Below are 17,464 nucleotides of genomic sequence, written 5' to 3'. Positions count from 1 at the left end.
TCTTGAATCTTTCCCCGGAAGCAGAAAAGCACATTTGTAATGGGGGGCAGAGAGGCTTTAAAACCACAATATCAAAAGCTTGTAGTTTGTAGTTTTGAAGGCTTGTAGTGTCTACTCTGTATCAGACATGTGTTTTACTTAGTTCCAGAGGTACAGTTGATAAGGAGTAGGCAACAGTCTGAAGGTCCACGAGGTAGCGACCTTGCTGAAACAAAGTCAGTCTGGGGCTGGCCCAGGCCAGAATGGGAAATAACTTGTAATGCCATGTATTGCTGCCTTGTGTTCCCAGAGAGAAGGTGGGATGCACACATAATAAAAGTGAAGAATCTTTTAAGCGCTTTTAAATGCATTTTCTTGCCTTTTTCCAACGTAGAGCAATTACTGTAATGTAACGTGTAATGTAAAATCTTCAGATGCGCAAATGCTAATATGCATGGAAATGCATGAGCTTTGTGCACCAGCACACATGCAGCCCCATCACTCATAGGAAAAGAGTAAAGTGTATAACTGCAGTTAGACATGCTTTTCATTGCATGAACCCTGGGAACTGTGCATAATTGCTTTCTAAACAAGTCAGGATTCATAAGCCAAATTTTAAACCATGGCATCAAACCCTTGATTGGAAGCCATTAACCATTGTTTCCTGGTTTGGACATAATGGGAAACCATGGTTAACAGTGGCTTCCTGGCTCGTTTCCTTGCTCATGTATATGTAGTGTACATGAGCTGTATATGAAGTGGACACATGGTGTGTTTAAGTATCCTGGCTTCTTAAGCCAGGATTTCATTGTCTGAATGCCATCAAATTGTACCAAGGCCAGATCTATTTATTTTTTTGCAATGCTAACAAGTTCTTTTCTTTAAAAAATTAAAATAAGCACGGTTAAAGACTCCAGAAGGGATCCATGGGCTGGTGTGCAAACATCCATGCCCTTGGCACAGAATAGAGATTCTCTCAAGTCATGCAAGTGTGAAGAAAGCATTCCGCTTTGATCCAAGCCTTCAGTCCATGGCCAAATGCCTGTTCATTTCAAATGAGGCAGTTAGCAAAGTGCTTTCCACCATTCCTCCTGGGAATATCCCAGAGCCACAAGCCCCCTTAATCCCCTTAAATCCATCCTGCCCAGCCTCCCCCACTTCTCTGCTGCCCTCCCACTGTCCTTCAGCAACACCCCTTTAAAGAGCTCACTTGCTTGTCAATGACAACTTCCAGAGCCTGCAGGGTGGTTTTAAAACAAGATAATTTTTTTTTAATTTATATAAAAACCATCAGTTTAACAACGTTTACTGTACAAAGGAATTAAAAACAGAGGAATGGTACGTGTGTGGGAGAGCAGCTAGTTTCTAGTGTTTGATATCAGATCACATTCTTTGAGTTGAACATTAATAAAATAAGGTACAAGTTCAGCTTTGATTGACAGACATTCCAAAGAGTCTCATTCCACAGAATTTGCCATGATTAAAAAAAAAAAAGAAGGGAAAATTAAAGACAGGCATTTAGGTGAGACTGAAAAGTATGCATGTACAAGTAAGAAAGAACAAGTGCAGGTAGTTAAACTCTTCTACTCTGGTAAGAAAAGCTCCATGGCCACCCTGTCCCAGCAGATTATGTACAAGTGATATCAGATGCTGGAGACACAATAAGGAGGATTTACAGCCTGCCAAGCAGGGGTGGGTGCATGGGGGGGGCACTCTCTGCAATTCTTCAGAAAAACAATGCACATTCTATAGCTCTTTTGGGAAGTAGCTATTTTAAAACCAAGGGTGGAAAGATGGCTGTGTCCAGGCTGCCTCCTAGATCACCTGTTCACTGCACATCCCCAGAATGCCAGGCTGTTGAGTCAGTGATTGTCTCCCACTCCATTTAGAGCAAGCGGCAACAGGTGGTCGTGGCTGTGCCGACATGCCCTGTAAATCTCCAAGCTTCCATGCTCCTGCCCTGGATTTGGCTCTGGCTTTGTTCACAGCCCGATGAGATGCCGCTAAAGGCTTTCCCCTGCCCTTGACCTGTCCCCGCCGCCCTCTTTGAGCTCATGCCAGCAGCGGGGCTTGGCTCACCCCTCGTGCCAAGCCATCTTGGAGCAGCCAATAAGCTGCAGCTCTGCCAGCTAGGCTCCTGTCAAAGTTCCTGAACAGAATGGGTTAGTCAGCTGCATGACAAACAACCAGCAGCATCATACTACCCTTTCCAATCTGCAATAAGGTTAAGTGGCCAGTCCTGGGCAGGATGGTGGGTGGTATTGAGGAAAGCCACCTAGGTGGAGACATTCACCAGGGAGAGATAGATTGAGATAAATTTGGCGGGGGGGGGGAGAGAGGGGGGGGGAACTAGGTGGTGAAGGAGGTGAATAAATCAAAGATTCCAGAATGCAATTCACAGGCTCTATCAATAAAGCCAACAGGTGACTGTAGCTTCACCCTCTGCACACTTCTGCTTCATTTCCCATCAAACCAGCCTCTCCTTTTAGCTTGAGACAGGCTGGAAGATATTCCCCAAACATCCAATGAGCTTACTTTCAACTCCAGCCAAAGCTAAAGCAACAGCCCAATGTGCATTTGTGGCAGCACAGGGTACTCTAAGTGAACAGAGAGCAGGGCAGTGCACAAAGGAAAGAGCCACGGAAGCTGCAACTAATTTGTTTCTCAGTATTCCACCTTACCCCACCAATCTTAATACTCTTATGCATGCTATAAGAGAGGCTTTTACTATCTGTGTACAATTCTGGTGACTATATTGATTTTTGAAAAGTGAAAAGGTGTTAACGGGGGTGGGATGGGTGGGGAGGTGTGCCCTGGATTTCTAAGACCGTTTGGGCTCCCTGAGCAACTCTGTAGTATGAACAGGATTGACAACACCACAGGGCTAGAGAGCATCAAAAGCAAGCAGCTGACTACAAAAGCAAAAGCGCAGTAACATGCGAGGATTTCTGCTCAGCCAGACAACATGCTGCAGGAGAGGTTTTGTTCAGGAGCCCCAGATCTCCCCATGCCTCACACAACCCAGTAATTATGAACAGCCATAAAAGAGCAGCATTTACTGATGATCGTCTCCCCCCCCCCCAGCCATGATCTTTTTGAGATTTGGTACAGTCTAACCTTTTGCCTTAAGCCTCCTGGGAGGCAGGGATGGCTTGATCAGTCATTAACCAATTCCAGATGTAGTCAGGACTCCCCCACCCTCATTCTCTCCCCCCCACCCCATTCCCACAAACACAGCAGTGTGATTCAAAACCCTGCCCTTGCTGTCCATTTAAGCCATGCACTTGTTACCAGGAATGTCTGGAAAATTTAAGTCAAAAAGAAAAGGGAGGAACAAATCCCTACCTCCTTTCACAAACAGAATTAAAAAAAAAAAATGACAGCAACCCTGTGAGTCTTATACAATTCTCAGAGTGTTTGATCATTTTGCTCCTTGACCCCCATCAACCCCCCTCCTACTTCAATTAGCCCTAGGGTTCAAGGCTCAGTACTTCTATTTACAAGGCGGCACAACATTTCCCCCCTGATGTCCTTCTCTTAAAAAAAAAAAAGGCAGGAATGGAGGAGAACTAAGAAGAAGAAAAAAGTAGTGAGAATCTCTTTATATTTATAAATAAGTGAAAATGTCAAGCAGTCTGCTTTCTAAGGATCCCCAGCCAATCATGGTATTTCTGTTGGGTAAAGGCAGAACTCCATCTGGGTTGAAGTTGCTATAATTCCTGCCTCCTCACCCCCTTTTTTTAAAAAAAAGAGTCATGTTCACTGTAGCACCAGCAATCCACTTGGGAGCCCAAGGTTAAAGTTGCAGCACAGAGTCCCATCTCCTCCCTCGCAGGAGGAAGAGAGTCATTCCCTTGAGGCAGCCATGCAGTTGCCCCTCAGAGCAGGGCGAGGGGCACACCTACTGCATTCTGGGAAGGCTGGCTCAGCACCCCCTTGCCATGTGGGATCCTGCCAACCTCACGTCAGCCCACAAGCCCCATGCCAATCCTGTAGGCACTGTTGCCAGAGACACAGAGGAACGTCAGGAGCGACCCCAGTGGAATGGGTTACGTGTGTGTAAACATCTGTACATCAGCAAGTGGGCAGGCGTGGCTGGAGGAGACACTCCCCAGCACCAACTTGCTAAGAGATCTTGCAGTTGTTACGCGAGCAGTTCTGTGGTGGGCTCTGTGGCGGACGGATAGACTTGGAGCGCTTCAAGCTGTTGCCTTTGCTGCTGCTCCCGCCTCCGCTGCTGGCCAAGGAGTATGAGCGGCCGTGCATCATCACTGCGTTCATGCCATTAGCCATGGAGAAGGACTTCAAGTGGCTCTTGATGGTGACGGGAAGGGGCAGCTTGTCTATAAGGTGGACGGGCGTGCAGGAAACAATGGCACGGCAGCAGAGGTCTTGCAGGCTGAACACTGTGGATGTGGGAGGCAATAAAAAAGAAATACAGGATTAGAAAGGATGTACGATTGGGACAGTTCTTGTATCATTTACTCTGGTGCGAGTATACCATTTTCCATGAACAAATGTTTAGTTCTTCAGGTGTCAGGCACTTCCCCAGTCTCAGCTAGCATCGTGGACCTGTATATGGATGAGCTGAGCCTATAAATCCCAAATCCTGTAGTTTTAAAGGTATGCCTGCAGCAAGCTACATTTTCATACATTCTTTGCAGGGGAAATAGCCCAAGAGATCAGTGTAGCCCCACTTCTGGTTACCAGTTTCCTTTTGTAAGTGCTCCACTGAATAAGTCAACCCACAATCTATCTAAATTAACACTTCAAGAAGTGCAACACCACAGGGACATCCTTCAGCCCCTTCTCCAATATCAGGATCTGGTTAATTCACTTCAGCCCCTGAATTTGTTTTACCTGGTTTTATCTTAGTTATCAATTGGAATTGTTTTTCATGTTTGTAATCCACCTTGAACATTTTTTGAATATTTAGCATAAAATCATATATACCCATTCATTAGATAGACATCTTGATGTAGGGGTTCAGCTGCATAACCTGAAAGTGCAGCTCTTGACACACATACCTCTCCTCACCCTGCGATAGTACACACCAGAACTTATTGTGACAACAGTTTACATAGGGAACCAACCAAACTGGCCAGAAGTACAAAGCTTGACTTGTGCGCTATTTCCAGCACAGTGGACACCATCAAGTCATGCCATCAAGCAAAGCTGCCTGGTTCAACAGTCCAGTCCAGCTGGCACTGCTAATTTCCCCATAAGATGGTTTCTGACAACTATGAGGACTAGAAACATGCTTTTATTTTCAAAACATTTAATATATTGAACTCTGTACTATCCCAATAGCTATGCAAGGTTCTGCAGCCCCAAGTAACACCAGGTATAGCATTGGGAAGCAGAAGCCCCAGGTTTTGCACAGAACACTGAGTTTAGGCTGTTTGATCAGTTTATATGGCTACATTCCTATAGCCTCTAATATGTGTTTCAGTATTCAATAACAACTCTTCTAGGGAGGCAGAGTTCTTTCTCTCTCTTTCTCTCTACATTCCAGACAAGAAACTGAAGCTAGAGAATTAGTGACATGCCCAACAGAATTTTAGAGCTGGGAATGAACCCGCATCTTCTCCTAAATCATATTCTTGTGTGTTAATCAGGTTTCTTGGGCCATTGTCAAAGTAATTAATGCCTCCCCACAACTGGCTGGCGGGAAAGCCGACTGGCTGGCTAAGTCATGTCTGCAGAAGACACACTGCATATAAATTCCCTTCCAGACAAAGCCCTCGAGACTGCAATTAAAATTGGAAGAGGGCTTCCCTGCCTGAAAATTCAATGAGGGAGGACAGGCTTGGTCTAGAGGTGAGCAGACATGCTGCATGCCTCAGAACAGAGCACATTCCGATTTGACAAGTATACAAGCCCTGGCAACCTGAGGCAAACAGCCCTGAACTCTGATCCCTTCCCACAGCTGGACTGAGACCCTATGAGCAAACTCGCTCACACCCATGAGAACCTGTGGCCCCGTGTTTCTTTCCAAGCAGTGTGCAAAATCTTGTAACATCTGCTTTGCAAAGCAGAACAACTACTCTGAGGTGGGGCAAATTTGCTTTGATGAGGTCACTGCTGGGGGAGGTGGGGGAGAAGAGAGGAAGGCATTCTAGTTCTGTTACTTGAGGGCCTGACACAGTTCAGGTCACCAGGAAAGTTTCACACAGGGAGCCAAAAGGGTCAGAGCAACTAATCGCTCACTTGGATGCAGCTGGAAAAGCTACTGAAATCTGCTATGAAACCTCAGTCCACAAATCTCAGGCTGACTTGAACAGATATTACCAAAAAAAGTAAGTACACTAAACCAGACTTCTGTGCTTGTCAGCTGTGAATCAGTGCTTGAAGTTACTATCCTCCCCATCTGTGCTCCTGTTACCCAGCATCTCAGAATACCTGTATACATGTGAGCTAGCAGCAATCCCTTCTCCTAGTGGAGACTAGGATGAGAACCTCTGCCCTCTTGACTTTCCTTTTGTTTCAGTTGCCCTTAGGGCTGAGGACAAAGAAGACTTTTGCAAGCTGAACTATCTGCCAGCCTTGCATGTGAGAGTGGAAGGGGAGCTCTTTTGAAACTGAGCAGGTCAACTATGACAGAGTCAAAGAATCCCTCCACCACAGAAATGATGGCATGCCATCTTCTGACAACAAGGAAAACTGCACCCCACAGGGAAAGCAGGAAGCTGGCTTTGTCAAGCGCTGTTTGAATGGCTCAGTGTAAGGCTGCTCTTCATATTGCCTTGTCCACAATGCCTCTTCAAACATCAAGCTGCTGGGAATGATTGACAAGGATGGAACAATATATCACACATGCTCTATATTAAGACCCCCAAAGTCAGCACGGGGGGACCTGAAGTCTGTGATCCAAACAAGCTAAATAAATTAGTTGCATTGGTCACTACCATGGAAGATGCTGGACAGATTCCCATGACTGAACTGCTTTGAGAGAAGTCAAATAGAGGTCTCAAGAAAACATGAAATTTTAGTGTCAATTGATAAAACTGAAAATTAACAACTCACTGAATGCTGGCTAGCTTATGCTATAAAGTTTGTTTAAGAAATCAAATTTGGAGTGGGAAAGTTGATACTCTAATAAAAAAAATCAAGCCTGCAACATCCAAGCCTTTTTCAATCCTATTTTCACAGCTATGGGAGATATAAAAACTGGCCTAGTTGGTTCAGTGCTGCATGCAAAAAGCTATTTTTAATCAGTTTCTTTTCTATATACAAGGAGGATAATGACACCAATGGAGAGAACCCCAAGTCAGGGTGGTATGTTGGGGCATAAAGCAAGTTCAATAAATTCACAGGGCTCAGTGAAGAAGAAGATAGGCAGGTATTGTCTCTAGAGGAGAAGACTCAAGGCACATAGAGTCCCATTTTTGTTTCATATCTAAATAAGGTCTGTTTCAGATGTTTCATTGTTTTTGCAGAGTGAGATTTCCCCTATTCGTACTAATATGAGCAAATCATCATTAAGCAAGCTAAGTCACAGTAACTTACATGACAGACGTCACACATGACATTGAGGCAAATTACCGTAGCTAAATTCAAAGAGCAATAGTGGAAATGCCATGTGTATCAAACACCAAATCTTAGAAGGAAGACTGACAACTGGAACATCTATTCCTGTCTTAATGCATGGCAGGAACAATGGTGTGGGTGCTTGCTCACCTCTGTTGGGCCTCCAGATCTTCTCCATGCCATGCCTCATCAGCACAATACGAGACAGCTCCGTGAAGGACTCAATAACGTTGAAGTTGCACAATGGGCTGACCTCAAAGAATGTCATGCAATTTTTCTCTGCATAGGAGCGGGCTTGCTCTGTTGGCACTTGCCGTTTAAAGGCCAGATGAAGCCGGTTGCCAACCAAGATGCGGGGCACACCAGGAGCATGCTTTAGAGAGAAAAACAAATCACTGAACATACGCACTTCCATGCCAGCCCAAGCTCATTTCCAACCCTTTTCCTTTGGGGAGCAAAATACCTATTTGGCACTTCTCATTTACAAGACAATGCTGTGCTTTCATTTTTCAGGCCGGGTTCTGTGCTCCTAACCTGGACGTGGCACAGGGTCCAATAGAAGAAGCTGGCATCTAGAGAAGGCCAAGTCTAGTACACTGCTGGCTTTCCAAGGAGGAAATGGGTACTAGAAACTGGTTTAAGCTTGGCAAATCCCAGTATCTGCCCACACCTTCCATCCCTTCTACATTCTAGTGTTAAGTGTACTAACATATTTTCCTCTTAATGCTTGGCAATTAACAGATAACATTTTCTGATAACTATGTTAGGCCTTTCTGAAGTAGTAAACCTGTGTCTGGGCTATCTTACTCCAGACTACAGGCCAGAGTTTATATTAATAATTGTTCTGCCATATAAAAATCCCTGCACATAAGAGAATTTGTGCACTTGGGCAGGACTGGGAAGTGGATCTGTTTGGGAGCAGAATCCCAAAATCTTCCCATCCCTCCATGGGCTAACTTTGACAAGCAGGTGAGGCTACAACCCATAACCTCTCATTATAATGATCCCATGTGACTAACACCTGTCAAAGGAGAAAGATTCTAACCTAGACTCCACTTGGATATGAGTTTTCTTAGTGCAGGGATTTTTACTTAGGTGTTTGGTCTCAATAGAAGGTTATAGAAGCATTTCAGCCTGCAGCAGGATGCAATAGTACCTAACTGACAGTTTGCTTCAATACAGTATATGGTCCCAACAGGAAACCAAAAATTCTGACACTCCCTGAACCAGATTTGTAGATGATGAACAAAGATAAAAAGACCAAGTTTATGGAAGTCTAATGCAGTCTTTGCCATTCTTACCTCATCAATTTCCTTGATCCATCTGTCTATTCCATCAAAAGACCAGCGATTGGTAATGTCGTAGACCAAGAGGATTCCCTGTATGAAACAGAACACCAAATGTTCAAATTAAAACAAAAACAAAAAATTCCAAGTTGCTTACTTGCAGAAGGTATTCTCCTAAAGTTGGTCAATGGTGACTTCACACCCAACTGTGTGTTCTTTTCCTGCCTTTTTGCCGTGTAATTCACTTCTACTCTAAGGTTTTCAAAGTATTCTACCCATTTCTAGTCATATGATTAGGAATTCTGAGAACCATTCTTTTACCAGGCTACTGAAGGCTCCCTCCAACCCCACGCCTGACCTATAGACTATAACAAAGTTTTTTTGGTGTGTGTGTGTGTGTGTAAAGAAATACAAGAGGAATGTTTCAGAAAGCTGGATGTTTTCAGAGATAAATTAGGACCCAGGCCACAAGTAGAATTCCCAGTCTGAAGTGGAAGAAATAGTGGAAGAGAAATAGAAATGCTTTTTTCCCCATGGCAATACTCTAGTTTCAGCACAGCCATCATTCTGTAGCCTAAAGCCAGGAGTAGCCAACATGGTGCCCTCCAGATGTTTTTGTCTACAACTCCCATCAGCCCATTGACTATGTTGACTGAGGCTGATGGGAATTGGAGGGCACCACCCTTGGCCTAAACCAATATGGATGCATTGTTAGGGCTGCCCCAAACACAACCACTGGTTCCCCCTGGCTCACTTCCAGACATTAACAAACTGATAAGCAATGACTGCAGGTGGCACCTTTGCCTGGAGTCAAGTAACAGAAGCTAAGCAGCACTGCTGACTGTACTCACCTGAGCTCCCCTGGAGTATGACCGAAAAATTGTACAGAACCTCCCTTGGCCCGATGTGTCCCTACAATGAAGGAGGGAAAAAAGTAGATGGCTTTCAGACCTTCCCATTCCACCTTCCCAACCCTTTCGTTGAATCCTTAGCGAATAACAAAACCATTCCATTCAGTGATCTGTTGGTTAAAACTGGAACTACATACTATACAAGAGGATATTGTACAAAAGTCATTATTTTTCTCCCCAAAATGCTGTGCTTCACATATGGATTTGTGTAGAGTGCACTCTCATACTCCACGCCTAAAAAGAACATTCTAACTTATCCCAGTCTTGTGTACCCACAAATATATTTCCTGCAGAAGAATATACACAAGAAAATTTTACCATACATGTTAATAAACACTAGTAAGAGTGCATATTATCTTTTCCATGCAAGTACACATACAAAAGATATCCCAAATGACTGATTGTTCAGGAATATAGATTACATGTTAGCATCTGAGAACTAAAAAAATTTTTACAGCTCTGTTTATCAATCCAGAACATCCATACTCTCAAGCTGGGTTCAAGTTCATTACTCCCATTTTATCTACTGATGCAGCTCATTGTTTTCAGTTCTTGGAGGCTGCTACTGGCAGAATTCAACCACAACAGAAGCTACAGCAGACACTTCCAGGTCCTGCTCAACACCAGCTGCCCTCACTTTGAATGCTTCAAAGACAATGACTATGTATGTAAAATCCATTTTGCAAGCCCTCCAGCCTTTGTGTGCAAATTCATCATAGCCGTTCCCACTTCCTATGAACTATAAATGGGTACGTAGAGACATACATGCTACATACATATACTATAGACATGGGATGTCCAACAGGTCGACCATGATCTACTGTTCGATTCCTGAGATGTTTTGGTAGATCGTGGGCTCCTCCATCCAGCCCTGTCCCCTCGCCCTGCCCTCTAGATCACTATACTGGAAGACGGAGCTCTCGCTGTGAGGCTGACCGTTTCATTAACAAACTTTTGGTGAGCTCCTATTTTTATTTATTTCTTTGACCTGCCCCCCCATTGGGATTTTTCTCCCTAAAATAAGCTCAACAACTTTCACCTGAACCCCCCCCCCCCAAAAGAGGTAGATCACTGCTAGTTTTTAATTGTGTGAGTAGATCACAGTCTCTTGGAAGTTGGCCGTCCCTGCTATAGATGGACTAGATGCTCATTGGTATTATGTTCCAGCTTCCTACCACTGGAGACAGGATTTGACTGTTCAACGTGAGGATCGTCAATATGTTCCACTAGAGAGAGTTAGATGAGAGAGACCAGGGCTCAAGTTCTAACTGTCATGGTTTCACCAGGTGGCCTTTGTCAAGTTACTAGCACCAACCCCCCTTTTCAGTGACAACAACAACCTAGACAACAACAAAACACACCCTCTCATTCAAAACTGCCCATTCTGAGATAATGGCTGAGCTCTGTCTCGCCTTTGGTGGTTAGGTGGGTGGGGTGCAAAGGTGAAGGCTTTTTTCACCAGGACACCTCAGCTTTAGAAACCTCCTCCAGTGAAAAGTTTGCCTGCCCCTCTCATTTTTCTCTCTGCAATTACACGTTTTTTAGAAAAAGTTATGCCAAATGTGCTTCCTGCCAAGAGCCTTTTATGTACTGATCTACAGTGATTACAAATTGCTGTCAAATGCGAATTTATTTATTTATAAAAGTATTTATATACCACCCTTTCAGAAAGCATTAGGGAGTCTGCAGCAAAATAAGAAATCCCTCCATTAGGAACACTACAGAACAATCATTAAAATGTTCACGTTTTTGTTTTTTTAAAAAACAACAACTGCATAGGCCTGTCTACATGAAAGTTCAGTTAACTTTTCGTTAGGTGAGTGAGAACATATTCTCTTGAAGATTTAAGAAGTGCTACAAATGATTGGTATGGATGGGGGTGTGGGCTCAGAAAACATTATTAACCCACAAAAATGGACCTGCAAGGCTATCTTTAATGAATATGGCAAGTTGATGAACTCTCTCTGTCACCCAACTTCCACATACACATAAAAGAAAAGTGTTGGAAGCAGTCCTTCAGTACTGCCTAGCTGTAGAGAGAATTCTTAGCTCTTCATTTAAAAAGCTGCTATGAAAACAAACAAAGGAAAAAATTTGGCTGGAGAAGATATGTTTGAGTTCAGCATTCAATGGCTACTCCAGAGGCTGACATTACACTGAGGAATTCTTACAACTCTGTTTAGGAGTACAACGTGTTCTGTAGTAAACAAACATAGGGTGTGTTAAGGACACCAGCTGCCTCAGAGCTTGTGTGTAGATTTAAGCCATGCCTTCTCATCTATTTAAACATTACAGCACACCAAGGGGCATCACCAGACATCTGTGATGCTATGAGGAGTGCTGTGCTGACCTAAGCAAGTGCCTACATAAGTGCAAGCTGCGGTCAGGTTAGTCACAGAACACGTTGCAGTTTGTTGGTCTCTGCTGTGTCCAGTGACCTGGGAGGGGTGCATGACAAACAGCTGGAAGCCTCACCACCCTCATTCCCCTGCATCAGATTTCCCAGGGAGATCAGATTTTTGGTGCAATTGAGGCATTACTAAATATCTAAAGGGTCAGATTTTTGCTGGCACTTTTCTTATACACCCGTCACTACACAAACTAGAAGCTTGTTCCATCTATCCTGTTGCAAACAGCATAATGTGAGGGAGAGAGTGGTAATCATTATGGTAGACCAGGGCAATGGATTACAATTCTAGTCATCCTCAACCATAGACTACGCTGGCTGGGGCTGATGCTGCCCAACAACATCTAGTGGGCACCACACTGGATGCTCTTGTGGTAGAGACTTTGTGTCTAAGTTCACACACCATCCTCCTTGTGCAAGAGGCCATTTCCATAAGTGGCCAAAAACCAACGCTCTTAGAATGAACACTAAGTAGGAACCAGGACTGTTTTGAAAATGCTTTCATGCAGGACCAGATGTACACATTTAAAGGTAAACTGTCCTTAGGCCACAGGGCAAAAAATATGGCAAAAAATAAAATCTGCCCAAACACACACAAACTGAAAGTGGGAAAAGTGACTTAGCATATCTTCTCCTACTGTCCTCCTTTACTTCCTTGTTTTTCTTCATATGTCTTCCATTCACATTGTAAATCTGTATGCAAGGTTAAATTATGTTGTATGCCAGGCATAGGCAAACTCAGCCCTCCAGATGTTTTGGGACTACAACTCCCATCATCCCTACCTAACAGGACCAGTGGTCAGGGATGATGGGAGTTGTAGTCCCAAAACATCTGGAGGGCCGAGTTTGCCTATGCCTGTTGTATGCTGTAAGCCCCTTGTTTTCTTTTCAGCATGTAGCAGCAGTAGAAGGAAGAGGGAGGAGATGGTGCTTGTGAAGCCGAGCTGGTGAAGCCAGGCCATACAAGAGAAGGATGGGATAAGGAAAAATGTAATCTACATGCTATAATATAATTAAATGAAATAGGTATCTATGAACATCTCCAGATAAGCCCAGGCAGACACTTCTAAGCTTGCAAGAACATTATATTGATGAACCCAAGTTCTTTCTTGGCTTAAGGTCATGTAGGCACTCTTAATACTTTGGGAAGATTTCAGCAATGCAACCTTACCAGAGCTCCAGTTTGACCCGTCTGCCATCTAACAGGATTGTTGTGGTCTTGTAGTCAATTCCTGTAAATAATAACAAAGGAAGTGTGATTACACAAAAACCAGGCATAACGGCACTATTTCAGTGACATGTAAATGTTCATAACCAGAAAAAGCTGTCACAACACCAAGTGTTTGGAGGAATGATGTTTGTGGTGGTAGCATAGTAAGTTTTAATATACAAAACAAGCAACTCAGAAGAGCAGTAAACAGACAATTATAATTTATCTGGTAGCAAGGATATTTAGGTCTCTTACAACACAAAAAAGTTAGCTGTGAGGAATGAGGAACCAAGAGTTGTGTGTCAAACTGACCTACTTCTAGTTAAATACAATTTCTTCACCATATTTAGCATAACGTTAAATTAAAAAACTACAACAACAAAATTTATATACCACTTGATTGTAAAAAACAACACCCTACCAATTGTTTACATTTCCCCCCTCAACTTGATGTTGAATTCATCCACTTAAGATTTGTACCCTCACTTTTGAGTACAGTGTATTTTGTCTAGGTATTATTACTGAAATGTGAAGGCCAGGAGTGGCATTCAGGTATGTTACATTCAGACTAGACCCACTGAAATTAATGGACCTAACTCAATCATGTTCATTCATTTCAGTGGGTCTACTCATTAGTTGAATGCTACCCAAAAAAATTTAGATTTTTAGCTAGCAGCGGCAACTGACCAGAGAACCTGTTGGTGGATCATTGGGACATGCACCTCAACAGAGTCTGATATCTGCATTTTGAAGCTTAATTTCAGAGGATGCATCTGATTGTGGCCAAGATCTGCACATTACAGCTTTGCATTACAGTTTTGGTATGCAAGCAAAAGGACATACAATCATAAGGTAAAGGTAAGGATCCCTGAATGGTTAAGTCCAGTCAAAGGTGATTATGGGGTGCAGTGCTCATCTCTCTTTTCAGGCTGAGGAAGCCAGTGTTTGTCTACAGACAGCTTTCCGGGTCACATGGCCAGCATGACTAAACTACTTCTGGCACAACAGGACACCGTGACGAGTGCCGGAGCGCATGGAAATGCTATTTACCTTCCCGCCACAGCCATATCCACCATCAAAAGGTAGCAATCAACTCTCAAAAACAATTCATACTATATAGTCATGTTGCTGCCATCTTAACAATAACTTGACAGCACTATTGGCATGTCAAATGCCAGGTCAATGAGTTCTATTTCTAACTAGGCAGCTTTGTTATTAGCAAGTATACCAAAATACTTCATACATATTCAATTGTGTTGACACAGAGATTTCATTTCCCTGCCACACATCTGTGTCAATATCCTTGGAGACCTGGATATTGCACTAATAAGGTCTCAGCTGGTCACTTTTCTTCCTGTTCCTCCCAATGATTTAAGCTGCATATTAATTAGTCCATTGTTAACAAACTTCAAACAGGAAGCTGACTGCTGGCAATTGGTCCTGCCCCACATGAGATCAAGCACCACTTCCTTTAATTTAAGAAAGAAATCCCATCTGATTCACTGTTTCCAGGGACACATGCTTTCAAACCTATCAGGTCGCATAAGAACTGAAGACTTTAAGTATAAGAAGTCTGACTTTGAAATATATAGTAAACTTTTCAACAGCTTGCTTCAAAAACTATTTTTTACATATGATTTCTTTAACTTGATCCATTGTCTAGAGACAGATGGATGCCAGCCAACCAAGTACTACTGGGATGCAGCCCTAACTCCAGAAAACTCTGTCCTGTGTCTCGCCAGTATAGTTGGCAACACACTCCTATTTTAATATCCTCCAACTATCTAGTGCGCAAGTTACCAGTGTAGTGCCCTCCAGCTGCAGTGGAACCACACCTCCCATCTTCCCTGACCATAGCTTACACTGGCTGGAGATGAGGTCAAACAATATCTGGGGAAACACCATGTTGGCTACCCCTGATCTAGTATCTACAGCTAGCTCAGATCTCAAAATAAGTTATAACAAGGGTGGGGACTGCACTCCAATGGAGGCAATCTGTTGATGGACACAAGCCAGTGGTGGATGGAACCACAGCTGAAAGTAGGCAAGGCCATTTCTCTTTTGATAATCCCCTTCCCCACTGCTCCAGTCACATGAAAGTAGGCTAAGGGCACATGTCGTCATCTAGCCACAGGCTGCCAACCCTGAGTTACAGATTGCCAACTGTTAATGAAAATTTGCTTCCTGTTCAGCCCAGGAACAGTCTATGCTTCTGGAACATTCTGGGCACTTAGCCTACCAAAGTATCCCCCAATAAACATGTTAAAACATTTATTTCCAAAGAATAGCCTTTAAGTTGCACACCTGCATTGGCAAACTCTCACACGACTTACAGTAGTTCCCATATATTCTTAGAATGTAAAATAAAGATTTTGTTTTATGTTGTCATTTCTATTAAAACCCTGTTTGACAAGACAACATGACTACTTTTGTTTATAGAAAAAAAGCAACTTATAGCCATTGATTAGAAATCCTCAGGCTCAATCTGAGATGTACCGTACTTTTCCGTGTATAACATGCCCCCATGTATAAGATGACCCCAATTTTGGGGGACTAAAAATTAAGAAAATGGGGGGAGATTGCCCAGAGTTGTGGAGCTTCTTTGTGGAGGATTGCAGAGAGTTCTTGAGCTTTTTTTAGGGGAGGTGTTGCCAAAAATCACTCACCCACATGGCCGATGCTAACACTTGCACATGTTGCAACAGCCTCCTAGCGTCTGTCCCCTCACCAGCAGAAGCAGCCTATTGCCTGCCCAATTGCCACAGCGACACCCACTCAACAACATCCCTTGCTGCAGACACCAATAACACTCTGCAGACCATCTCTGGCTCGCGCCATCAACCAATCCCATGTCCCCCCGGGCACTACCCATGTATAAGACGACCCCCTATTTTAAACATAATTTTCCATTAAAAATACCCGCCTTATACACGGAAAAGTACGGTATATCTTCAGGGCCCACTCTGTTATTTTTGTAATTGTACACTTTAAAGCTGCTTTTAATATACAGGTAGCAACTGATTACGCTTCAATATGTGTGCAACCACACATACAAGCACCGGCCCAAACCCAGAAGTAACCCAACAAGTCACAAAAATGGGGCAACCTTATTCAACCTCCCCCACGTTGGAAGATACATTGCTGTAGCTACCTTATGTACCAATAGAAAGGTAGCACAGTTCTTTGCCCTGGCAGAGAGAGAAAATATTTATTGCCAATTCCTAAGCAGCTGCCCAGCCCAAAGCTGAACAAATATTTCAGTTTCCTAGGAAGGAATAGTTTTAGGCCTTCAGGTTGGCTGCTTTTTAATTCATGGTATTTCAGTCACTATTTGGGCCGGACTTAATTCATAGTGATATCATTGGCCAAGCCAGACATGATGCTAATTGTGAAAGCTTTCCTTTAGTGCCAAATGAAGCTTCCTTTCTCCAAACCTATTAGCAGCTTGGGGAAATCAATACCTTGGGGTATGAGGGGAAGAGCTAAATCCCCTCATTGTGTGCCATGGTTCCAACCCCACCCCCTTGCATCTTCTCTTTAAATGTGAAAAAGTAGATGAGAATTGCAATGATACAATTAACATAATTTATAGTTTGACCCTATGCAAATATAAGGAAAGGTTCCAGTCAGTGTGAAAGGCTTTCCTTCTTATTTAGGTAAATCTTCACAGTGCTGGACTGTCCATGAATGCAACGCTTCCATAATCCAAATCTCAGGCTGGCAGCAGCATCACTACTTGATCTTAAAATATTAAGGCCGTCAGTGCAACTCCTTCACAGTTACACTAGACATATTTCCTTCAGGGTCAATGATGCAACCAGCCTATGCTTATGCTTTGCATTCCAGAACACTCACACTTTGCAGCTTTTATAAACAGTTGATTACAATGTCTCATAAGGAATCGTATCACAAAAAGGAACTCATTTCAGCAGCAAGTATTTCACTTTTGAAATCATCAGGCTTGTTCAGACAAGTTCATGAGGTGGAGCACAGCTCAACTGTCCCAACCATGTATGTTACATAACACGGAACAAACTTTCAAATGAATAAGGCAGAAACTGACATGTTTGTGCCACTGGGTGGCACTATTGCACAGAGGCTTTTGGGATACTGCTGAAAGTCAGCCTTTAAATACCTGAGT

The 17,464-nt window shown here is 43.4% G+C and overlaps 1 protein-coding gene across 1 annotated transcript in view; it reads right to left on the bottom strand.

Moving 5' to 3' along the window:
* Nucleotides 1-1,224: 1,224 nt before the first annotated feature.
* The window catches only part of RAB40C (RAB40C, member RAS oncogene family), a 40,059-nt gene continuing 23,819 nt past the window's right edge, over nt 1,225-17,464 (bottom strand). The window contains exons 3-7 of the mRNA XM_079952447.1: nt 13,285-13,345; nt 9,647-9,707; nt 8,811-8,888; nt 7,660-7,882; nt 1,225-4,385 (exon numbers count right to left, since the gene is read on the bottom strand). Coding sequence (XP_079808573.1) covers nt 4,105-4,385; nt 7,660-7,882; nt 8,811-8,888; nt 9,647-9,707; nt 13,285-13,345 — 704 coding nt within the window. The 3' untranslated portion in view covers nt 1,225-4,104. The remainder of the gene's footprint in view (nt 4,386-7,659; nt 7,883-8,810; nt 8,889-9,646; nt 9,708-13,284; nt 13,346-17,464) is intronic.

Source organism: Podarcis cretensis (genome assembly GCF_951804945.1).
Source record: "Podarcis cretensis genome assembly, chromosome: 14".
Taxonomy (NCBI): Eukaryota; Metazoa; Chordata; class Lepidosauria; order Squamata; family Lacertidae; genus Podarcis; species Podarcis cretensis.
The sequence above is the reverse complement of the archived record's forward strand: the minus strand, read 5'-3'. Positions and strand labels throughout refer to the sequence as shown.